Genomic DNA, 27,071 nt, shown 5'->3' on the forward strand with positions numbered 1-27,071 from the left:
AAAAGGCCCCTGAAATGAGTAGATTTGTGCTTGTTTTCTCATAAGAATCAATGTAAAAGTGCTGTATTTAACATATTTATTGAAATCATCAAATACTTCATCCAGTTCAGTGCTGATAGTTATAAGTTTATTGCATGTGTTCATGGACTTGATATCTGATAGATTGGTGTCAGGTTTTAGATAAATAGCAATTATTTCAAAATTTACCTTAATCGTATTGTGCTGATGTAGATATTCACTCAAAATGTTCAAAAACTTTGGGTTTAACATGTTTTAAAAATCAATTATAATCCAGTTTTTATCACTACTAAAACGATAAGATGCGATTCTGATTTAAACGCATGCGTCAATTTTAAAACACATCCATATATCACTTCCAATTTAAGCGGTCTTAATCTTTTTTCGGGAATATAATAATCACCATTAAGCTTATTATCACTATTTACATTTCCGTATTTACATATGTTCCTACGTCGCGACAGCTTATCCGAGCGCGAAAACGATTTATTACACTTACTACACGTATTATAATTCACGATAAACTAATGAGGAGCTCCACTAATTTGCCTTAAATAGGATAAAGATACGAGAATATTAACCCCACCATATCATTTTTGACGATGTTGATCGATAGTTATTTTTAGACCGAACACCGGCTAGTCTAGTCTGCATCCTGTTTGATATATATTTTCTTCATGCGAAATGAGGAACATCTGGCAATTGTGATAAATTAAGAAAGATGATATTGTGGGAACTCATTTCTTGGTTTTTCTCATACAAATTGGCAGCTGTCGTAAAGCGGACATTAAGACATAATTAAAAAAATTTAACTGAACCTCCACACACACTGTGAGAAACACAGTTGGTATTTTTTGTGAAGAATATAACTATGCATCTGCCGATCTAAGCACCGAGGTTTTAATATCTAAAAATAACTTAAGCATCTGGCAGTCTACTCAACATCCGGGCATGCCAGATGAGGGAGCAACGGCCAACAGTGGTAGTGATGATTCGGTATAAAAATAGCATTAAATCATTAACATATTTAAAGCAAAGGCCTCTTCTTCTCGTCTGGCGAAAAGTGTAATATACAGTGGGTAGTCAGAAAGTCAAACCAATTCTTCTTTCCGTCTATCGCAAAGTATAATATACAGGGTGTAGTCTGAAAGTCAAACCAATTTTTCTTCTCTACATGTGTCGCAAAGTATAATATACAGGGTATAGTCAAACCAATTCTTCTTTCCGTCTGTAACAAAGTATAATATACATGGTGTAGGTAGAAAGTCAAACCAAGAACCAGGAAATAAATTACAAATATAAGAGCACACGAGTTATGAAACAACCATCTTACAAGCAAAAACGACACAGCATATAATGAAATCAGTAAAATAGCGAAAAGGCAAGACGTCATAATCAGGGTAAAACCTCCATATATATTTGTGAATGGAAGAAACAACACAAGATATAAAATTAAAGTGTTGGAAAACTCATACCAAAGTAATATGTATACGTGTGTTCAATATTTCTATAAACCTTGTTATTTAATCTAATCATGAATTAAAATTTCTAGTGTAAATCTTAAGATCCAGTTTGAGATAGGATTTCAATGTTCCTTTTTATTTTTTCAAATAATTTAAGATACCGCTTATTTGGTTATATGTATACCTACAGTTGCAGCATCAATAATATTACTTATTTTGTAATTACCCACCATCCAGATAATTATTGATAAATAAAATATGTATGATTAGCAGCAGAGTCCCAGGTATTTGTCACATTTTCCGTTCATTTTTTGTATTTTCCAGATATTTTTCTGAACTCTCTTATTATCCATTTATTTTTTGAATTTTGCAAGTATTTTTAACATTTTTCGTAATTTTTCGGGTATTTTTCATATTTTCCATATATTTTTCTGAACTTTCTTATTATCCATCTATTTTTTGAATTTTGCAAGTATTTTTAACATTTTTCGGGTATTTTTCATATTTTCCAGATATTTTTCTGAACTCTCTTATTATCCATTTATTTTTTGAATTTTGCAAGTATTTTTAACATGTTTCGTAATTTTTCGGGTATTTTTCATATTTTCCAGATATTTTTCTGAACTCTCTTATTATCCATCTATTTTTTGAATTTTGCAAGTATTTTTAACATTTTTCGTAATTTTTCGGGTATTTTTCATATTTTCCAGATATTTTTCTGAACTCTCTTATTATCCATCTATTTTTTGAATTTTGCAAGTATTTTTAACATTTTTCGTAATTTTTCGGGCATTTTTCATATTTTCCGAGGTATTTTTTAACATTTTGTCATCCACTTTAAAAAAAAAACGACAACAACGAAAATCTTTTATGTTAACCATTTTCAGTTGTACTGTTACAAATACACCACATTATTCTTAAAGATTTTATAAGGTCGGCTGAATGTCTCCGGACCTGCGTATAATTTGTCTCCTTTTCATTACTGAGAAATTGCAACGAATTTGTCTATTTGGCGAAAAATATCTAATTGACACAATTTTATAGGAAAACTTTACCGTTGTACCGTTTTATTCACTGTTTTCATTTGTTGAGTAACATATTTAAATTATTTTTATTTTAAATAGTTTCATAGTCTTTTCTAATTATCATTCTTTATAGCTTATTTATCCTCCGCAAGACTTCCGCATTTGTTATATGGCTCAGGTAGTATATCGTCGTCATCAGACCCAAACTTCGTATGTAAACTTTTTGACGAAATCTACTTTTGTGGTATGGCCATTCATCTAGTCGACTTTTATTGTAAGACCTCGTAATAAAATTATCGGTAGATATGAGGTTTGGATTGTCATTAAATTTCTTTCGATCTGTACAATGTCAGGTTACTCGTTTTTATACAAACTTTCTACTATATAACTAATAATTCTAGTAACTATATAACTAGTAATTTGAAAATATTAAACATACATACTTAAATAAAATGAGTAGTGTAATTATGTACTAGCAAAATGAGCAGGGTCAACGATCTGGCCATCTGGCAGTCTCGACATCCGGTCTAAAAATAGGGTGAGGGAATATATGATATTGTACTAGCAAAATGAGTTGGAACATCTGGCAGTGAACACCTGCATCCGGTTTGCTAGGACATAATTACACTACTCATTTTATTTAAGTATGTATGTTTAATATTTTCAAATTACTAGTTATATAGTTACTAGAATTATTAGTTATATAGTAGAAAGTTTGTATAAAAACGAGTAACCTGACATTGTACAGATCGAAAGAAATTTAATGACAATCCAAACCTCATATCTACCGATAATTTTATTACGAGGTCTTACAATAAAAGTCGACTAGATGAATGGCCATACCACAAAAGTAGATTTCGTCAAAAAGTTTACATACGAAGTTTGGGTCTGATGACGACGATATACTACCTGAGCCATATAACAAATGCGGAAGTCTTGCGGAGGATAAATAAGCTATAAAGAATGATAATTAGAAAAGACTATGAAACTATTTAAAATAAAAATAATTTAAATATGTTACTCAACAAATGAAAACAGTGAATAAAACGGTACAACGGTAAAGTTTTCCTATAAAATTGTGTCAATTAGATATTTTTCGCCAAATAGACAAATTCGTTGCAATTTCTCAGTAATGAAAAGGAGACAAATTATACGCAGGTCCGGAGACATTCAGCCGACCTTATAAAATCTTTAAGAATAATGTGGTGTATTTGTAACAGTACAACTGAAAATGGTTAACATAAAAGATTTTCGTTGTTGTCGTTTTTTTTTTAAAGTGGATGACAAAATGTTAAAAAATACCTCGGAAAATATGAAAAATGCCCGAAAAATTACGAAAAATGTTAAAAATACTTGCAAAATTCAAAAAATAGATGGATAATAAGAGAGTTCAGAAAAATATCTGGAAAATATGAAAAATACCCGAAAAATTACGAAAAATGTTAAAAATACTTGCAAAATTCAAAAAATAGATGGATAATAAGAGAGTTCAGAAAAATATCTGGAAAATATGAAAAATACCCGAAAAATTACGAAACATGTTAAAAATACTTGCAAAATTCAAAAAATAAATGGATAATAAGAGAGTTCAGAAAAATATCTGGAAAATATGAAAAATACCCGAAAAATGTTAAAAATACTTGCAAAATTCAAAAAATAGATGGATAATAAGAAAGTTCAGAAAAATATATGGAAAATATGAAAAATACCCGAAAAATTACGAAAAATGTTAAAAATACTTGCAAAATTCAAAAAATAAATGGATAATAAGAGAGTTCAGAAAAATATCTGGAAAATACAAAAAATGAACGGAAAATGTGACAAATACCTGGGACTCTGCTGCTAATCATACATATTTTATTTATCAATAATTATCTGGATGGTGGGTAATTACAAAATAAGTAATATTATTGATGCTGCAACTGTAGGTATACATATAACCAAATAAGCGGTATCTTAAATTATTTGAAAAAATAAAAAGGAACATTGAAATCCTATCTCAAACTGGATCTTAAGATTTACACTAGAAATTTTAATTCATGATTAGATTAAATAACAAGGTTTATAGAAATATTGAACACACGTATACATATTACTTTGGTATGAGTTTTCCAACACTTTAATTTTATATCTTGTGTTGTTTCTTCCATTCACAAATATATATGGAGGTTTTACCCTGATTATGACGTCTTGCCTTTTCGCTATTTTACTGATTTCATTATATGCTGTGTCGTTTTTGCTTGTAAGATGGTTGTTTCATAACTCGTGTGCTCTTATATTTGTAATTTATTTCCTGGTTCTTGGTTTGACTTTCTACCTACACCATGTATATTATACTTTGTTACAGACGGAAAGAAGAATTGGTTTGACTATACCCTGTATATTATACTTTGCGACACATGTAGAGAAGAAAAATTGGTTTGACTTTCAGACTACACCCTGTATATTATACTTTGCGATAGACGGAAAGAAGAATTGGTTTGACTTTCTGACTACCCACTGTATATTACACTTTTCGCCAGACGAGAAGAAGAGGCCTTTGCTTTAAATATGTTAATGATTTAATGCTATTTTTATACCGAATCATCACTACCACTGTTGGCCGTTGCTCCCTCATCTGGCATGCCCGGATGTTGAGTAGACTGCCAGATGCTTAAGTTATTTTTAGATATTAAAACCTCGGTGCTTAGATCGGCAGATGCATAGTTATATTCTTCACAAAAAATACCAACTGTGTTTCTCACAGTGTGTGTGGAGGTTCAGTTAAATTTTTTTAATTATGTCTTAATGTCCGCTTTACGACAGCTGCCAATTTGTATGAGAAAAACCAAGAAATGAGTTCCCACAATATCATCTTTCTTAATTTATCACAATTGCCAGATGTTCCTCATTTCGCATGAAGAAAATATATATCAAACAGGATGCAGACTAGACTAGCCGGTGTTCGGTCTAAAAATAACTATCGATCAACATCGTCAAAAATGATATGGTGGGGTTAATATTCTCGTATCTTTATCCTATTTAAGGCAAATTAGTGGAGCTCCTCATTAGTTTATCGTGAATTATAATACGTGTAGTAAGTGTAATAAATCGTTTTCGCGCTCGGATAAGCTGTCGCGACGTAGGAACATATGTAAATACGGAAATGTAAATAGTGATAATAAGCTTAATGGTGATTATTATATTCCCGAAAAAAGATTAAGACCGCTTAAATTGGAAGTGATATATGGATGTGTTTTAAAATTGACGCATGCGTTTAAATCAGAATCGCATCTTATCGTTTTAGTAGTGATAAAAACTGGATTATAATTGATTTTTAAAACATGTTAAACCCAAAGTTTTTGAACATTTTGAGTGAATATCTACATCAGCACAATACGATTAAGGTAAATTTTGAAATAATTGCTATTTATCTAAAACCTGACACCAATCTATCAGATATCAAGTCCATGAACACATGCAATAAACTTATAACTATCAGCACTGAACTGGATGAAGTATTTGATGATTTCAATAAATATGTTAAATACAGCACTTTTACATTGATTCTTATGAGAAAACAAGCACAAATCTACTCATTTCAGGGGCCTTTTGAGCATAACGTATCACCATTCAGTTTTCCGTCCGACCAAAGTTTAATAAATACTTGACGTAACTTGTATTTTCTCATTCTGTTTCAGATCTTCCTTCAGTGCTTTGGTAAATCATTTACGTGTGCTTCGGTGTGTGGTAAATTTTGATTTTGATTTTTTTTTTTAATTTTTGAATTTTTTTGATAATTTTGACCTTTTCATAATTTTTGCTTTAAATAGGCAATTTTAGAAAATTTTATTGATAATTTAATATTAAATTTTTTAGTTTTAATTTAACATGTTGGCTAAACTTATTATGTATATTTCATCCATCTTGGGGTTAATATCTGACAATTATAATGAAAAAAAGTTAAGAAAAGGGTTGGTAGAGTGTAAAAAAGCGATTAAAATGATTCATAATAGAATGAGGTTTGCAAAGACGATTGGCGAAAAGCACCACCTCGAAGCCCAGATGCGACTGGTAAAAACGTTAAGAAACCAACTAAACGCCGAACAGAAGAAGGGGGCGGGACTAAAAACTCTACCGGAGACTGCAAAGCGTAGGGTACAATGGGATGACTCTGTATCTACATTTAATTCAAGAATTCAGACTGGAGTCATTTCGAACCTTAAACACAAGGACCCGGGAAGTTTCCTGGTTGATTGCAAAGCTCTGTTCAAGCGACGAATCCAAAATGCCTTAAAAAATAACGCTGCAGTGAAAGTTAACATAGCATTTGGAGGAGAGTTCGAGATTGCTCAAGGTGAAAAGATGATAAATGAAACCAAGTACTTCACTACTTCAAACTCAGCTATTTATAGAGACACCAATATTGATGAATGGTTCGAGAAAAAAGTAGTGGAACCCATCAACAGAGACTTGGAAGAATTCCAAGAGAGAGATAGTGGCTGGGCACTAAAAGCGGTTGTTAACCTGGGGGTTAATATAAACAAATTTACACCACAGCTTGGCTCCTCATACATTGAACTTCCCCCTCAGATAAAAAGAAAACAGGCATGCATTAATGTTAAGAATGATGATGAGGCATGCTTTGCATGGGCTGTCATATCGGCATTATATCCTTGTCGGAGTAACTCTGATTTAATGTCATCTTACCCACATTACTCGACCATATTAAAACTTAAAGGTATTCAGTGGCCAATGACCATCAAACAGATTCCGAATTTTGAAAAGCAGAATAATATATCGATCAATGTATACATTTTGAAAAAGGAAAAGAAAAACTATACGACCCTCCCAACCTTCCTAACAAAAAACAAGAAGGATAAACATGTGAATCTGCTTTTGATACAAGATAATAATGACGAGCAAGTTAGATATCATTACGTTTGGATAAAAAATCTATCTCGCCTCCTTTCCAAGCAGCTTAGCAAATGTGATGGAACAAAATATTTCTGTGATGGCTGCCTCCATTATTTTCGATCGCAAGAAAAGTTGAATGTTCATAAGACATGCTGCAAAGGGCGAATGGATCTTATCTGTGATCGATGTTTACAACCATTTTCATCATCTACACAGCTAGAAGCTCACATCAACGATTGTGAAAGAATAAATGAAACAGCCATTAAAATGCCTGAAGAAAGCCAAAAAATGTTAAAATTTAAGAATTTCAGGAATAAACTAAAAGCCCCCTTCGCCGTATACGCAGATCTCGAAAGCGTTCTGGAACATAGTGCGGAAAAGACTACCTATCAAAAACATATACCTGCTGCCGTTGGGTATTACTTTAAATGTTCCTATGATGATTCTCTGTCATTTTACAAATCATATCGTGGAAAAGATTGCATGAAATGGTTCGCAGATGAACTAAATCAGCTTGCTGAGGATGTTTCTACGGTGTTTATGTGCCCATTTGATATTAATATGACCTTTCAGCAAGAGAGTGATTTTCAAGCAGCCACTCATTGTCATATTTGTGAGCAGCGCTTCTCCCCCAGGGATAAGAAAATGCGAGACCATAATCACCTGATCCCAGAAAATAATTATCGATTTGCAGCTCATGAAGGGTGTAACATTAATTACAAAGATGCTCACACTATCCCTGTGATATTTCATAACCTCAGCGGATATGATGCCCACTTCATTGTTACTGATATTGCTACTCACATCAAAGGTCCCGTAGATCTTCTTCCTATCACTAAGGAAAAATATATATCTTTCACTAAACACATTAATGGTGCTCGAATTAAATTTCGTTTCATCGATAGCTTTCGATTTATGGCGTCTTCTCTCGATAAGCTCTCATCTTATTTGACCGAATATCCTAATCTCCGCTCTCAATATGCTTTCCTTCCCGAGGAGCAATTCATTCTTCTTACTGCGAAAGGTATCATGCCTTATGATTATATTGATTCTTTTGATCGCTTTATTGAAACATGTCTGCCGTCTATCGAGTCTTTTTATAATAAACTTGAGGATAAACCTTGTCCTCGCCGCCATTATCATCGCGCCCTCCAAGTCTGGTCCTCATTCTCTTGTTCTTCTCTCGGAGATTACGTCGATCTCTACATGAAAACAGATATTCTTCTTCTTGCCGATGTTTTCGAACGGTTCCGCTCCAGTTGTCTCGAAACATATAATCTTGACCCCGCTCATTACTTTACTCTACCTGGATTCACGTGGGATGCAATGCTTAAGTATACAAAACAGGAACTTGAACTCTTAACTGATCCAGATATGCATTTGTTTGTGGAGCGTGGCATTCGTGGCGGTTTGAGTCAAGTTTGCTCGAAACGTCGTGTTCATGCTAATAACAAGTACATGGTATCTTACGACCCATCTAAGCCCGACTCCTATCTGATGTATTTCGATGTCAATAATCAATATGGGTGGGCAATGTCGCAATATCTTCCATTTGGAGGTTTCGAGTGGACTGATACTAACATCGACGTTCTTAGTATTCCGGACGATTCTTCTGAAGGGTGCATTCTCGAGGTCGATCTGGAGTACCCTCAACATCTCCATGATCGTCATAAAGACATCCCTTTCTGTCCCCAATCCTTGAACCCGAAAACTATGAAACCTCCTAAACGTCCGCGAGAGCTGACCAAATTAATGGCTACCCTTCATGATAAAGAAAGATATGTAATTCATTACAGGGCCTTGAAGCAAGCGCTAGCTCATGGATTAATACTAAAAAAGATTCATCGAGTCCTGAAATTTAAGCAGTCTCCTTGGTTAAAGTCATACATCGACTTGAATACAAATCTCCGGAAGGCAGCAAAAAATGAGTTTGAAAAGAATCTGTTTAAGCTTATGAACAATGCAGTGTTCGGTAAGACTTTAGAGTGTGTGCGCAGGCGCGTTGATATTAAATTGCTGACAGAGTGGGAGGGTCGTTATGGAGCTGAAGCTAGAATAAGTAGCCCCCTGTTTAAAAACGCCACTATCTTTAATGACAATTTGATTGCTGTTGAGATGCATAGAGCGGAAATATGGTTAGTTAAACCGATTTATGTTGGAATGAGTATTTTAGATTTGGCGAAAACAACCATATATGATTTCCAATATGGCTACTTAGCTAGCAGGTTCGGAGAAAACTTTTCGACCTGCTATACAGATACAGATTCGGTGATTGTGGAGATACGGGAAAAAGACCCGTATGAAGCAATGATACATGATTGCTATAAATATTTTGATACCTCAGACTATCCTAAAGATAACATTTACAACATCCCTCTGGTTAATAAGAAGGTATTGGGCATAATGAAAGATGAGAATAATGGCTGCATTATGACCGATTACATAGGACTCCGATCGAAATTATACACGACAAAAGCAGCTACCACAGATAATGACATTGAAAAGCTGAGGGGGAAGTTGAAAGAACAAGAGTATGAGGATGATGAAATTGATAATATTATACGAAATTATGGTGTTACAAAGAAGGCGAAGGGGGTAAAGAAATCTGTAGTAAATACTAAAATTACTTTTGAGGACTACGTAGAATGTTTAGATACCTTCACAACAAAGACTGCCACGCAAAATCTTATACGCTCTGCTAAACACCAAGTTTATTCTATAACTCAAAGCAAGATTGCGCTCAGCTCCAATGATGATAAAAGACAACACATTCAGGGTTCTTATGATACGCTTCCCTTTGGGCACTATTTAATTGATACTCTTGAGATGGATGTTGATTAGATTTAAGACAAAAATTTTAATAAACTTATTTTAACATTTACCATTGATGATTCGATTGACTTTAAGATGGATGCTGATTGAATATAGTCATTTCTTAAAACTTTATCTATTACAACTGCAATATTGATAAGTACATCAGAATTAGACATTTTTTAATAATATAATCCTCTTATCACCCTATCACTAATCGTTTTTACACCACTAAGATTATTTAGATGATTGAATATTGTAATTTTTAAAACTTTATTTATTACAGCTAACATACTGATATCAGGAACAGACCCTTTTTACTACATTCCTCAACCTTTCCTGCACTCATCGTTTTTTTTAACATATGATGATTCTAGTAGATCGTAGTTTTGTATATATTATCTCTAAATGAAGAATAATTATTAAGATTAACCCATATAAAAAGATGTTTAGTTATGACCACTAAAAAGATATCTGATATGGACCACTGGCAAATTAATGAGCCGTTCTAGTTAACTCTGGAACCGTTGCTCGTGTAGCCTCCAAGTTAAGACAATCGATAACTTAATGGTCTTCTTACCCCGATTTAGTTTTAAGTCGTCGATAGCCTGTCACAAAACAGGAGTCGGAAAATCCCTAGTTTTAAGATTAGATAACCTAGAGTTATTTTCCCCCTAATAATTCATTTTTGAATACTATAGAACTTAGTAACGAATGAATTGATACCAAAGTATCGGTGTTTTAACATTAATAAGAATACATAAAAGATGTCCGACAGATCAATAAAAAGATGTCTACTAAACCAAGTAATAGAGTGACCTTAGTAAGTAAGTTAAGTATATTGCCGTTATTAAATATATTATCATATAATGTAAAATATTTCATTCCTACTAACCATCACCCCTACTAACATGGCGGTCTATGTAGTCGTACCTTCACGTTGGTGGCTGCTGTTAAGAATATATTTTTGTTTTTTCAACAAATTTATGTTCGACCGAAATGACTACCTTTCATTTATTTCATGCTTACATTATTTTTATTCATCGCTTTACTCACATTCCATCGCTTAGATGCTAACATTATTTTATTAACGTTTACATATTATATTTAACCATTACTTACTGCTTGACTGTCCTTGCTAACCTTTTTTCAGTCTATGTAACCTAAATTAATTTATGGGCATAGGTAAAATACAGTACAATGTTTTTTTTTATTTTAATACTACTGCTTATTTTCACTATGTTAAATGCCTTTTCTATGACCACATATGCATCATATCTATATATCCAACAATTGTTTGTGCTATGCTATATTGTTGAACGATTTTTCTAATAAAACATATATTCCCATTTTTTTTTACCTGAGTTACCTACCTACAAAACATATTACCCGACTTGCCGTAGATAAAATAAAGTATGCAACTCACAATCACGATTGGATGGAGATTTATGAATAGTAGTGTTCAATCATAGAAGACGGTGGGTGTTTGTTGGTTTGGCCGTAAGGATGGTATATGTCTCTAGGAACAGGTGTGTGATTGGCTGGAGATTCATGTATAGTAGTATTCAATCGTAGAAGACGGTGGATGTTTGTTGGTTTGGCCGTAAGAATGGTATATGTTGAATTGGTTTGACTTTCTGACTAAACCCTGTATATTATACTCTGTGATACACGGAAAGAATTGGTTTGACTTCCTGACTACCTCCTGTATATTATACTCTGTGACAGACGGAAAGAAAAATTGGTTTGACTTTCTGACTACACCCTGTATATTATGCTTTTCGACAGACGGAAAGAAAAATGGTTTAACTTTCTGACTATACCCTGTATATTATACTTTGCGAGAGATGGAAAGAAGAGGCCTATGCTTTAAATATGTTAATGATTGAATGCAATTTTTAGACCGAATGTTTACTCCCACTGTTGGTCGTTGCTCCCCTCATTTGCCCTGAAGTACCGGATGCTGATTAGACTGCCAGATGGTTAAGTTATTTTTAGATATTAAAAACCTTGGCGGTTATTATTAAGACATGCAGATGTCTTTATTTCACACAAACTAATCCTTCCTCATCACGCTTTAACAAATACAAATATAATGAAGTATAGCAAAACATTACCTTATTAAATTTATGAGAGACATATGCTGCCTAGAAATATTCATAAACGGGCGTGGTGTTATAAATTTAGATTCGAAAGTGGTGAGGGAACACATAAGTAACAACGTATGCGAGAATGCCGTGTCCCCTTCCAAACCTCACACGCCACGAGCGGACCAATAACAACGGAGATAACTCGTCACGATCAGACGAGCCTTCGCGCATGCGCAGTCGCAAAACGAGACAAAAATGACCAGAATGAACCTTAGCGATTTCTTATGGGATTTAACACGGGGAAATAGGCCGAACTGTTACAGTACTATTACTATTGACTATACTGTGTAAAAAAATCATTTTATTATTATTGTGAAAATGCCTAAAGTAGCAAGGGAAAAATCAAGTCTTCTCAGAAGTTGGATTGGAAGTAACAATCATCTAAAAGTTATCGACAGTGAAAGTATGTTTTGCACCATTTGTGATAAAAAGGTAAGTTCTCCACTTCAATAGATTTTTAAACTTATCAAACTTCTTTGCACATCTATGTGTCTGTCTATTCTAAAATGACAAACCGTCCCATTTCTTCAAAAACTGTTTTTTAAAGTTCGCAACGGTTTGGCTTATACAGAGCGAGGTGTTGAGAGTGGCCCACCCTGTATACTACGGTACACTGACTGTACTTTATTGTTTGACGATTTCAATTTCACTTTGAGAAATAAAAAAAAATTGGGGGAGGTTTAAAAAGTTTGATCATTTTAATGTAGGTATCTATTTACGAAAACATCTAAAACATCATTATCATTATATTCCAGATTCCATGTCAAAAGAAATTCCAAGTAGTTCAACACATAAAAACTTCACTTCACCAAACTAAGCTATCAAAAAATGATAATAAACCTCGCCAGCAGATTCTACAGAACAGTTTGCAGATTCAGAATACGTCAGTTGGGCAAGAAACCTTTGCAAAGGATTTATGCCATTTTTTTTTTAACTGCAATATCCCTCTGCACAAGTTAGAACATAAATCGTGTCAAAACTTTTTAAAAACTTATTGCAAGATTAAAGATAAACCAGCTCAAATACCAAGTTCTTCAACTCTTCGGAAAAAATATGTCAGTGCATGTTACAAAGATGTGATGACGAGTATTAAAAATCAGTTAAAAGCCGATTATCTTTGGATTTCCGTCGACGAAACAACGGATACAAAGGGTCGACAAATTGCGAATCTAATTGTTGGAGTTCTTAACGACTCTGGCGATTTTAAAAACTCATACTTAATTAGTGTAAAATGTTTGGAAAAAACAAACTATGCTACAATAGCTAGATTTGTTAACGAATCCCTAACAAATTTTTTTTTACCTGATCAAGTACCATTTGAAAAAATATTATTAATGCTTAGTGATGCCGCCTCATATATGATGAAAGCTGCATCCAATCTTAAAATCTTTTTCCCTAATTTAATTCACTGTACATGTTTGGCGCACGGCCTAAACAGAGTTGCAGAGAAAGTTAGAATTGAATTTCCCAATGTAAACACCTTAATAAATAATGTAAAAAAAGTATTTCTGAAAGCACCACTACGTGTACAGGTATATAGGGAGATGCTTCCCGATATTCCTTTACCACCAGAACCAGTATTAACCAGATGGGGAACTTGGCTTAAAAGTGCTATATTTTTATCTGAACACTACGACGACATCAAAAGCGTTATTTCAAGTTTTGATCCGACTTGTACCGCTATTGATAACTGTCAAAATATTTTTAAAGAAAAGTCTATTAAAAATCAATTGTTGTATATAAAATCGAATTTCGATATCATTGAAAGTTCAATTACAAAATTAGAGGCTCAAAATTTATGTCTTCACAATAGTATGTCTATTGTTGATTCGGTTAAACAGAAAATAACAAATCTGAATGGGGAAATTGGAGTAAAAATTAAAGATAAACTTGATGACGTTTTAAACAAAAATGAGGGTTTCACTTTATTGCGTTCAATAAATAATATAATCAATTTTGGAAACTTCGATGAAAATATTAATATGGATCCGTCTCTAATAGCAAAGTTTAAATATGCCCCAATTACATCTTGTGACGTTGAGAGATCTTTTTCTGCCTATAAACAAATATTAACAGATAGAAGACATAATATTAGTTTAGAAAATATGAATCAATATATGATTATTTATTGTAACAATAAAAATATGTAAATTTGTTTTATTGTACTCTTTTTATAATATTAGTTTAGAAAATATGAATCAATATTGTAACAATAAAAATATGTACATTTATTTTATTGTACTCTTATTTATCTTGTGGTCAAAATAAAATATTTTGCCGTTTTATTTGTCACAAAACCTGAAGTTAAAAAAATATATTAAGAAATAATAATACAATTTGGTTTAAATTCAAACCTATTTATTTATTTTTATTATTTTTTATTTATTTATGTATTTAACGTAAACCATAAAATTATTCATATAAAAATAAGTGCATATATAAATGCATATTTGCATGTTAATTGTGCATATTCAGCTTGTTTTAAAATGCATATTGCATGCATATTTTAGACATTTTTTAGTGCATATTTTCCAGTCTCTAACTATAACACTGAAAAAAATGTTGCTTTTTAACGTATCAAGTTTAAATGAATCGTTTTAACAGGCTAACGTAAAATAGGATTCATTTTCCCCCTAGTACGTGAAGTACTAGCCCCGATTGCGTGTGACATCGTATTATTGGGCGTCCTACCCTGCTCTGTCTTATGCTATTTGGAAACTTATAGAGATGCTTTCCCTTTATCTATTTTTTGAATGTATTTATTCCAACTTTAATCTGGGTAACTTAAAGATGTATCCTTTTTCAAATATTTTTCGCACCTGATTAGGTATTTTTCTCTATTGGCGTACAGAGGGCTATTTCTGGTTCTTTCTTCAATTTAAAAGGCTTTTTAGACAAATTAGAAACCCTCACTCAAATTATTTCATCTACATTCACGAGGCATCTGGCTATCAAAATTCCGTCGCTAACGAGTTCTTCGCTTTCCACAACGCCGAAAGATAGACCTTCAGGTTTTTGACTCAGTCTCGCCGGGATGATACTTTCAGAATATTGAGGAATTTCTGTATCTTCATAAACTAGAATTCTTACTTGAGGTATCAGTTCTTCGAAATTTGGGACAAATTCTTCGTTTTAAATAAACAAGATTTTATTTTTAAGATCTATAATATATTTATATTATTTGTTCTGCATGATATCCATCCCAAGAATGTATGTATCTATACTTGGTTTACAATCAAGATGCATTAGAAATAAACAAACCAAGACACGTTGAATATTACGAAGAGCACTCCCAAAACATGATTTACAATTATATACATTGTATAAATCCCAAATCATGATTTACAATGTTCATACATTGCAATTCATGATTCAGAAGTGCTTCTGGTAACATCGAACATTTATCTCGTACTCTCATCGGACATTTATACCTGTAAGTCTTCCAAGATTCCAAGACCCTATCCTGATTTTTCTAACCTGTAATGGTGTTGCCCCTGAAATCGGAAACATCCTGTTCCCTAGCACCTGGAAATCGGAACGGAGGCTCAGGTTGCTTCCGAAACATTTTACCTCAGGAGATTCCAACATCATAAATATATTTTCCTGCACGATCTATCCAACATACCACCAATGTAACCAAAGTATATAGGCTGTGTGTTTTGTGTATAGGCCAGGATTCTTACTTAATGTAAGGACAGCCTATAAGCCAATCTATTGTTGCCCGTATCCCGGCACTAGGAGGCGCGTACTAAATTATTCGGGATAATATTTTTTGGATAAGAATATGTTGCATATTTTAATACTAAGGGCTGATTTCTCATATTGAGTTCAACTCAAGTTTGACTTGAACTTTTAGGGCCGATTTCTCATGTCGAGTTCAACTCAAGTTTGACTTGAACTTTTAGGGCCGATTTCTCATGTCGAGTTCAACTGAAGATTAACATGAACTTTTAGAGAACTACAGTTAAAAGTCAAAATCGTCTTTCTCAATTCCCGTTCAAACGATTTTGGTGGATTAGACTACGTTCAATCTGAACGCTGAAATTCAAGCGTTCATGAACCCAGTTCAGATGATTTCCGATTACGCATGCGTAGTATTAATGCAATTTGACATGAAACGCTGTCATAAAATATGTCAAAATCAGTTTATTATCATTCGTTAAATGAATATCTAAGCAATACGATAACATTATTTGTATTTTTGTTATTGACTTATGACTTATGACCAGGGCCGCCGAGAGGGACGAGTGGGCCCCGGTAAGAAGTGAAGAGAGGGCCCCCGGCAAAAAGTGAAGAGCGAAAAAAATTGTTTAATTTTTATAAAAATAAAATTATCAATAATAAATATTAAGAAATATTTCAAATATAACTTTTATTATTTTGATTACATTTTTATAATAGTCAAACTATTTACATCACCGGTGCTTTTCGATTGGCAAAGATGCCTATAATTTTCGAAAAATCGAAATCTTACCTAATTTCCCCAAATCATTCTCAATGCACAAAGTTGCTAGGCTAGTTACCCGATCCTGTTTCATTGTAGATCTCATAGCATTGTTTATGCGAGAAAGAAAACTAAAGGTGGACATTCACGGTTATGCCATCGCGTTAAATGGCGTGATATACAGTCAAAGTTTGATCGTGAGTGTTGAATCATAATTGTTTTTTTGGCGTGATGCCAAAATCCAGATTTCCATTCGCTTCATCCATCGCGTCATGCCGTTGCTTGACGCCAAGCCATCATGCCGTCTGCTCGTGAGTGGCGATACACCGCGTCATGCCATCGCGCCACCCTCCCGTCAATGTCCAAACCCACTTCCATTTTTCGTTCATTCTACGCTGAGTTTTTCTTCGGAATCTGACATTGTGCGTCTTCACCGAACCACGTCAAATACGAAATGTTAACCAGTAACCAATTTGGAGTGGTCATGAATGGGCTATGATTTTGGCGTCAATCCATTTGACTGAAGCCATTTGGCGTGGCTCCAAATGGATTGACCGTGAATGCCCAGCTTAAAGGATCTTTTCCCTTTTGCGACTATAATGACATTAGGAAGATATGATTTTAATCTGGGATGTCTAATTTTATTAAGCAAATATATTGCAGAAAGTTAAGATTCACAAATATTCTCCTTGTACATCGCTCTATCGTCTTCTTTATAAAAATCGCGCAATATCAATTATTTTTCTTAATACTTGCGTAATCTTCATCTCAGAATGTCCATAAAATGATAAATAGCGAATGAATTTCAATTACCGCATTAAAACTTCTGTTTAAGTTGCTTATTATACAATCTATGAAAATATTAAATATTTCACAGCGAAATATTGCGTCGGTCTCCAAATTATCAGTCGCCTCAATACTAGGCCCTATATTTCAAAATAAAGGTGGTCATATTAAATATAGCCGAGTATTAAGTAAACGCATTATGCACATAAAGTGAGGAGAAAAAAAACTGGAATAATTACGTCTTTGGTCTGGTTGACGCCTGCCCCTTACATCGCCGGGCCCCGGTAAAATGTACCGACTGTACCCCCCTCTAGGCGGGTCTGCTTATGACTAATTATTAAAATTATTATTAAATTATTATTAAATTAATTATTATTAATTATTTATTATTATTAAATTAATTATTATTAAAATACATCAGTCAGCTGTTGTTACTAGGCCAAGGATGGACGGGTGATATCGACACCCGTACCATGAAAAAAGTTTATATGTTTTTGTGCAACGTGTATGTGGCCGTTTCTTTCTGTTTTTTTGCTGTTTGCTGTTGTACGGAGGACTAAGTTAGCATTCACAATTTAAAAATCAAATTTACATTCCTAAGATGCACTTGTTTACACCTCTATGTAGCGGTACTTTTTTAGTATTTGACCATTAGCTCCGATGATGACGTTTATGTCGAAAGCGCTCAGCTAAGGAAATAAATTATTTACACACTTTGACATACTACATTTTCATTTTCCCTTAATTATTAAAATGACTGACTGTAAATACAGTCGGAAAAATTAAAGAATGCCAATAAACGATCACGTCAATCATTTATTTTGTATTTGCTATCTTTCTCTATAACAAACGTGTTATTTATAGAAAAATAAATCAAATACAAAATAAGTGATTGATGTGATCGTTCATGGGTAGACTTTCATTTTTCCGACTGTACTTAAATATAACGTTGTTCAGAGAGCATAAAAAAGTTCATCCAAAATGGCTATAGTTTTACCTTTCGGCACCTATTAGCATTTCTCGAAAGCTACTAGAAACTAGGGATTTTTGCATTGCCAACAAACATTAAGGCGTAGAACGTGAAATGCCAATGAGAATTGCATTTCCCAACAGAACCGAAGTTCCAGGACACACCTCAGTCAATTGAACTATGTAGACATTAACTGAGTTATGAGAAATCGGCCCTTAGTATCACTTATTTTTTACAGCTATTTTTATGTATTAAATTTTACAGTTATATGGTAACAACTATACTACGCAACTTTTTTAACTGGTTTAGATGGCGACCAAAGATTAACAAACCGCTACCTATTTTACAAAAAAATAGTTCAGATGAACTACAGGAAGTTCCAAAGGGCAAGCTTAATGTAATAGTTAACGTTATCAGTGCCAAAAACTTGCCAAGAAGAAAAAAAGGTACTTTTAATAAAGATGAAATAGAAAATAATGAATTATTCCCATATGTTGAGGTTACTTACAATAATATAGTAGCGAGAACCAATACTAGTACAGGTACTAATGCAAGTTGGAATGAAGTATTGGCAATACCATTAGAGTAAGTATTAGTTAACACTTTTTACCAAAAGGTGTTAATAAATTTGATTTCAAATTACACTATATAGATTGGCAATGAACTCTATTTTTAACAATATTTTTATATTGTTAATCAAATGGATTTTTGGAATTAGTTTTCACAATTTTAATTATGAATACATAAAACTTGAATAAACTTTAAGTGAAAAACTGAAACTACAGTGGTAACAAACTGCCCAAATTTCAGCTCTTAATGTTTTTAAACAATTACGTTCGGGCTAAAAAAAAATATCTCCTATTCTGTTCTATGAGTCGTACAAACTTCTCTTTTTCATAAAGTATGACAAAAAATATGAAGAAATAAACAGACATGTGCATTAGTGATGGAACTGAATCTAAAGAATGGAAGGAAGTTCATACGAAACCCCAGAAAAGATCACAAAGGAACAGGGAGATTAAACTCCATAAGTAAGTATGTCAAAGAGAAATATGAGATTTCCATAAACTTTTAGATGGTGTATTTTGTTTTTTTTTTTGTGAAATTTTGCAAATAGTATAATAACTACATAAAAACTCATATTGTAAAATTGTTGAAAAAATACTTACTTTTGAGTTTAGTTTACAATAACTTTCTGTTTAATAAACATTTTTTAATGTAGTTGTTTCCTCGTTTCCTAAGGTAAAATAACAATAATACAATAAAAATTCGAAAATTTATTTCCGGAGAATATTCTTTGTTTTTATTATTTGCAAATTAAACGAATGATGAAATAAAAGAAGAGAGGGGGTCTAAAAATTGCATCTTACTTCCTGTCTATTCATCGTGGCCAAATTCCAACGAAAACGTGGTTCCGATACTCAGTTAGGGGTTAAACTAATATAAAATAATTCGCTGTAAAACGAAATTAAAAGGCATTTTCTATTTTAGTTTGTTCAGGGACGTCCATAAACGCCTTTACGTACGTTTCACTATCATTAGATGTCTTCAGAGGGTTCTAGTAACCATATATACATAGACGTGAGCATAAATACTCCCTCTGAAGATCTCTAATGAGCATGAAACCTACGTAAGGGCGTTTATGCTCCTCTGTGAACAAACTTAAATATAACCATATATTTATTCGTAAAGGTAACCATATATAATATACACCCTCTGAAGATCTCTGAGGAGAATGAAACATATCCCTTTCATTACTGATTTCATTGTAGCTAAATAACACTGTTTAAAATAATTTTAATGATATTCGTTGACACCTAGAGACCTAACAAAGCGATTGATTTTTTTTACATTGTTGCGTATCCTTGTATCCTTAGAAAGAACATGGGACATATATGTCCCATTAGTGTTGAATGGTGGGATAAAAAGTCCCATCAGTAAAGAAACAAAATTATATTCAAAATAAAAAAAATACATTACACAAACATTACTTCTTATAAATGATGTGGTAAAAAACATTACTTCTTATGAATGATGTGGTAAAAAACAATTTTTGCATAGAGGCACATTACATACTGTACAAATAGTCGTAGTTCGAGTTTCTGATTTATTTTGTGAGCATCTAAAGCACCTTCTTCTAGTAGGTATTTGTTGTGGCAAATGGTCTCCAACATTGATCATATGTTTCTGTCGTTTAGATATTCTTCCAGAACGCCCACTTATTCGTCTTTTTAAATTTAAGTTCGATCTTCCTAATTCAATTAGCTGTTCTGCTAGTGGCACCAGAAAATTCAAAAGTGAAAATTTTGTACTATATTGTTGCATATTTCTTTTATGCAAATCCTTGTAAATAACCCAAGAATTTACAATAGCGTACATAACAACTAATTTATAAAAAACTTTTCTCCACTATGTGCTAACCTTTTGATCGGCGAGATCTACTCCTCCCATTAAATTATTGTAAAAATAAATGCTTCTGGACAAAAGAACTTAGCTTTTTCTCCAGTTTTTAGCTTTCTGTTGATAAATCCAACAGTTGTATTGTGACAATAGGACATCAGCAACACTTCCGTCGTGTCTTTCCATTTAGTCACTAAAATTCCTTCGGATGAAACTAAAGACTCCATATCACCCCTTAACATTTTGTTATTATCAAATTTCGCTAAGTTTACCCGATTAGCCATATATGTAGGTTCCTAAACATGGAAAATTTAGGGTGTTTAGTAGGTTGAACGAAGTGAAAAATCTGTCAAAGCATAGACACACATCTGCTAACCTTATGGTGTTATCTAGAGTTTTAACAACTCGTTCTCCTAGAGTTCCAGTAATTGGTGTTGATTCTTTTCCCGAGTAAATATTGAAATCGTATATACATATATCCTGTGAAAGAATCACTTCGTTGACACATTTCTATACTTTTTTTTTTACTGGCTTCATAGGAAGATACTGATTTAGGGCAGATCTTCCTTTGAACTTAGTCATTGACTCGTCGATGGACTGATGGGAACTCTCAGTCCTCGCCTTTACAAAAGTGTATTTCAAACAAGAAACCACTTCATCGATGTATTACGTTTTTGAAGTATTACCATTTCTTTCAGGATTATTATAGTAGGACTTAGATAGCAGGAATAAACAGCGATCTCTTGAAATAGCTTTTTTTATGAGGGAATTAGAAAGTGATTCGTTTTGTGACCAGTAGTGTGAGATACATGGTACTTTATTGTAACACATAACCATAGTACAACCAATCACTGTCATCATTTCGTACAAATCTGTTTTTTCGTGTTTAATTTTATATTTCTCTTTTTTTTGGAAGTGCTGCTATTCTTTGATTTGTACAGCAAGCATGTGCATAAATATACTGCGCGGAAATAATTTAAAAAATATATCAACAGGACGACAACCTCTATCTATATTTAGTAATGTTATCTATCCCATTTCTCTGGGTAGGAATTTCTTTTTTTGGGCAAAAGTTTGTGTTTGGTATATTCCATTGTGCAGTGAATTTATTTCTTTCCAACTCATCTTCCATTGTGCAGTGATTTTATTTCTTTCCAACTCATCTTCAGATATTTCCACGGCATCCGAATTTTCTTCGTCGGAAGCATTGATGTTTACATCCACATGGTCAGGAGTATCTGAGGCAGAATCGTCACTAGGTACATAGTTAGACTCTGAGGCAGTATAAGATTCTTCCTCGGATTCATTTTCTGAAATATTTGAGAGGTTTTCAATCTCTTCTTGAAGCTCTTTTTGCGTTAGAGACCGTCTACATGCCATAGTAAGTCTGCAACCAAACAATGCAAATGGGATAAATACGACCCGGTATAAAATACTACTGGGACACTAGAGTACCGTTTAAAAATTATGGTAAAATCGGTAAAAACAATATCAAAAATAAACAATTTATCACTAACCTGTGTTAATCAGCAACTAAATTATAAATAATCTGTTAAAAAAACAGAACATCCACTTTTTCTTTACTAAATTGGATTATTTACTAATTGTTGATGCACGTGTTCAGTTAACATTAATTTTTAGGTTAAAGACGTAATAATATGTAGGTGGCATACTACTCAGGAATTAGTAAGGAATGTCTAAAAATACGGATGCGTTCAAATAACTTGGACATTGGGAACAAATAGATTCAAGCCGACTTTTCTAAATCCGCTGGGACATATATGTCCCCGCAGTAATGAAAGGGATGTGTAAGGGAAATATGTTCCTTTATGGACAAACTGGAATATAAAATGCCTCTTAATTTCGTTTTAAAAAATTGTATAAAATTTTAGTTCTTCGCATTCGGATTATCTCAATCCAAATTCATTGGAAGGAGTAATGAGTGTAAATGTATATGACGAAAGTAACATTGAGATTAAAAAGCTTAACAAGAAATGTGTTAATTGGCTTGGAGGCGTAGATATTCTACTTTCAGCTGTATGCTGCCTGGACAGTGTAAGTATAGAATATCAATACATACAACATTAATAATATCACTTTTTCTGTATCATCATGTTCTTTGGGTTTAATGCAACTCAAAAACAAAACAACGAAGAAACTGCTATATTTTTATCTACTATGTGAAACTATCGTGTTCTATGTGAAACTACAAATTCATTTATTAAATGATTTTTATTTTTTGCGCATTTGCAGATGTCGGGATATTTCCAAATAAAAGTCCCATATCTATTATTAGATTATGAAGACGAAGCAGAAACAACATCACAGAATAAATCTCCAAAACTGATTAGTTCTTCTAGTAACAGAAGTTATTTGTATTTGGAAGTATTTTTAGAACCAAATATACCTAAACTTGCTCCAAACATGGTAAGTATTTTATTTGTATATTGCTATATGTATAATACACTCACGGAAAAAATATTACTTATTTTGAAATTTACGTCTGAAATTAAATTTTTGTGATGCTCTCAGTGTTATAGGAACAGGATTTCTTTTAAGAATGCCATGTTTTAAAGTGTCGTATACATTTAAATGCTATAATCGGATTTAAACGTGATATGGGCTATATGGTGGCTAATATAATTATTAAATCGAACAAAAGTATGTAACTAAAGTAAGTATTCACTATTCTAGCGACGCGACGTGAAGACGTGCGTTATCGTACATTGAAACAAAAACGGATAGACTACCCCAGACAACCGAAATAGTACTGAATAAGAATACTTGAATCGTCCACGATAGCTATCGTTCAGTCTGACCTAGCTCAGTCTCCCAAGGTGTGTGTTCTTCTTGTCCTAATCTTAAATATGGACTATGAAAATTCAGAATGAAAGCAAACAGAACAATACTTTAATTAATCATGTTTATCGTTCAATAAAGATATAATAAAAATATGAATTATTGACATTAACAAATATATTTAAATTCTTGCCAAAAACTAACAATTTCTCAATTATACTTATGCATGGCTTGTGGTATTTCATGGTGGATCTTCTTGATATCGGATGGTACAGCTGTAGACTTGTAGACCTGGGCAGATGTTGTGGCCCTAGGTCGCTGCAACTAGATATGTCGGGTGCTGCTATCTGTTTGATGCATCTTGTTGTCTTGGCTTTAAAGTAGCATCACCGGTGATGAAAGATGGTGGGTCCCGAAGGGAAAAAAGTCATTTTTATCCAAAAACTAGAATACAAAAAGTGTATCAGTTTGACATCAAGAAGAAAGAGTACCTTGCACAAAATTATTCAAAAACTAGCAGATGGCAAAGGGTAAATTAAATGGAATTAAGATTGATACTAGTTAAATTATCTGATTACTAAATGCATATTAATAGATGAAATGAAATATTCAAAATTAAGAAATTAAGCTAGGTTGAATCGGGTTTAGGTCTTAGCGTAGTAAAAAAAATATATAAAAAAATACATAAAAAACAAAAAACAAAACTAAATAAAAAATATAATAAAAAAATTTGTTAAAAAATATATTAAAAAAAATAAAAAAAAAGAGTAAAAAAAACTTAGTAGTAGTAATAGTTTTAAATTTAGATACTAAGCATATATTTTGTAAAAGAGAGAATTCAAAACATATTGACTGGCCAGTTGGTTGCTTAAACCAGTGCCAATAAAACATAAACACACACACAATAAATCTCCACATAAGTGGAGATTTGAAGGTTAGTAAAAAATATTACAAAAACTAATATATGTAGAAATGTAGTTAATGTAATAATTAGAATTCTTACCCCAAGAGATGTGAAAGTCTGGAAATAAATGAAGGTGTTATGGGCTCATTTCTTTAAATAAATTAATTTTACCACCTACTACCTCCATTGTGAGAATTGTCACTGTCATCGAAATGACATTTTTGAAATGACGACCACATAGATATTAAGCAAAGAACATAGGATATAAAAGTTAAATGTATTTGATAGAATGTAAAGAGAGTTTCCTAACAGAAAAGGGCGCCAACGAGTTTTTAGCGGAGAAAATAGGTAAAACAAATAGAAGAAGATTATTACTAATGAAATATTAAAAAAAATAAAGTACAACAATTATCTAAAAATAAAATAGCAAATATGTGACGTTTGTAACGTTACAACATTACTACGAATCTGTCAACAAATATGGCTGACAAATGGCAAAACATAATCTAAAATATTTTCAATCTACATGTCAGTTGGCATTCGCCTACTCACCTCCACAAGTTCGGTATTTTCTTTCCAATAAATACCTCTCCATAGCACTATGCCGCCACCACCAAAATTAACGCTCTGTATGAGGTTATATCTGGCATACCGTTCACCATAATATACAAGCGAGATTAACAAATCTTCGTCTACAGAAGATTTGGCCAACGGCACGTCAGTTGTAACCTCATACAGAGAGTTAGTTTTGGTGGTGGCGTCATAGTGCTATAAAGCCGTATTGGTTTGAAAGGACATACCGAACACGCGATGGAGGTGATTACGCGAATGCCAACTGACATGCAGATTGAAAATATTTTAGAAGATCATGTTTTGATATTGGCCAGCCACATTAGATATGATATATTCGTGCTAATGCACGATAACGCAAGTCTTCATGCGAATCACTAGATTCGTGAATATTTACCTTTTAAAATTACACTCACCCATTTGTCTACTCGACAATTATATCTTGATTACAGCGATAATTGCATAGTAGAAATCGAAAATTGCACTGTCATATTTTTCTTTGCTAAATTTGACAACCACATACTACATACTAACAACAGCTTTGTATATATGTTTGGAATTTCATACATTTGGAAACATTTTTCTCATTTTGGCACTGAATCTGTAGTCAATTTAAGAAGCTATTAATAAAACTGAGCTAAAAAATACCAATACAACGGAGCCCCAACCTAGTTATTCCAAAAATTTAAATCGACATCCAAAGGAATTGGGAAATAATGTAAACAATTTTTATAACTGTGTTTTTAATAATTATTAGTTTTTTAAGATTGGGTTTTGTTATACTGTTAAATAAATTGTTTAGAAAATTATTATTTATTCATTTGATAGTTTCACTTTCTCGAGTAATTTTCTCCCTAATTTACACTCGTGCATCAAAATAATCAGATAGTTTAGCTTTCAAGGGTATTGCCATTGTTTATATACGCTGTGAGCTCGTACGTAGAGGGGATATTTATAAATTCGTGAGCGCCAGTAGTGACAAGTCTGTAAACGTTTACCGGAAATTTGACATAAATGTCAAATTGATTAATTTTAAATTAAAATTAAAAACATTAATTATAAAAAATATTAGTTGATCAAAGCCGTGGTTTATATTTTTATCTTAAATATACTTACGTTTTAAATACTGAATTTGCGTTTTTTAATGTTCTGTAATATGTAATTATAAATTATTCTTGGCGCCATCTACATGATAATTGTGAAAGTATCCGAAGTAAGAAATTAATATTTCATCAATAGAACGTCAAAATGATTAGCAAAATCTTAAAAACATCTATTACAATTTAATTACTTTTTAGCGTTGTAAATATTAAGCGATAACAATTAAATAATAAATTTAAAAATTACCGGTGAAAGTTGAATTAGTAACCGTTAGGAGCGACACCAGCGAAGCTCAGAGCGTATAGGGTCAGCCCAATAGGAAAATTTGTTTGATGCAAATTGAGACAGTCACCAGATGTCCCCACAATTTCTGTCAGAGTCGCAACGTCAAAATGCATAGACACCAAGTTGGATACGATCCTATTCATAACTGCCCAACTCGCATCCATATTAAGAAAAATAAATATATATGGAAGAATATATTTAGAATTTGAATTAATGATGCCATGCTATTATCATTTAATTCAATTTCTAAATAAACTATTCCATATATTTATTTTTCTTAATATGTATGTGAGTTCGGGTATTATGAATAGGATCGACTATCGACATCCCAGTTGGTGTCTATTCATTTTGACGTTGCGACCAGACAGAAATTGTGGGGACATCTGGTGACTGTCTCAATTTGAATCAAACATATTTACCTATTGGGCTGACCAATTATCTCCCTATAT

General features: G+C 32.8%; 1 protein-coding gene across 1 annotated transcript in view; it reads left to right on the plus strand.

Moving 5' to 3' along the window:
- LOC114343886 (coiled-coil and C2 domain-containing protein 2A) overlaps positions 1–27,071 on the plus strand; it is a 217,388-nt gene that overhangs the window by 122,227 nt on the left and 68,090 nt on the right. The window contains exons 7-9 of the mRNA XM_050647533.1: positions 18,828–19,148; positions 22,856–23,018; positions 23,217–23,390. Coding sequence (XP_050503490.1) covers positions 18,828–19,148; positions 22,856–23,018; positions 23,217–23,390 — 658 coding nt within the window. The remainder of the gene's footprint in view (positions 1–18,827; positions 19,149–22,855; positions 23,019–23,216; positions 23,391–27,071) is intronic.

The sequence above is a fragment of the Diabrotica virgifera genome, chromosome 3, assembly GCF_917563875.1.
Source record: "Diabrotica virgifera virgifera chromosome 3, PGI_DIABVI_V3a".
In the NCBI taxonomy this organism is placed as follows: domain Eukaryota; kingdom Metazoa; phylum Arthropoda; class Insecta; order Coleoptera; family Chrysomelidae; genus Diabrotica; species Diabrotica virgifera.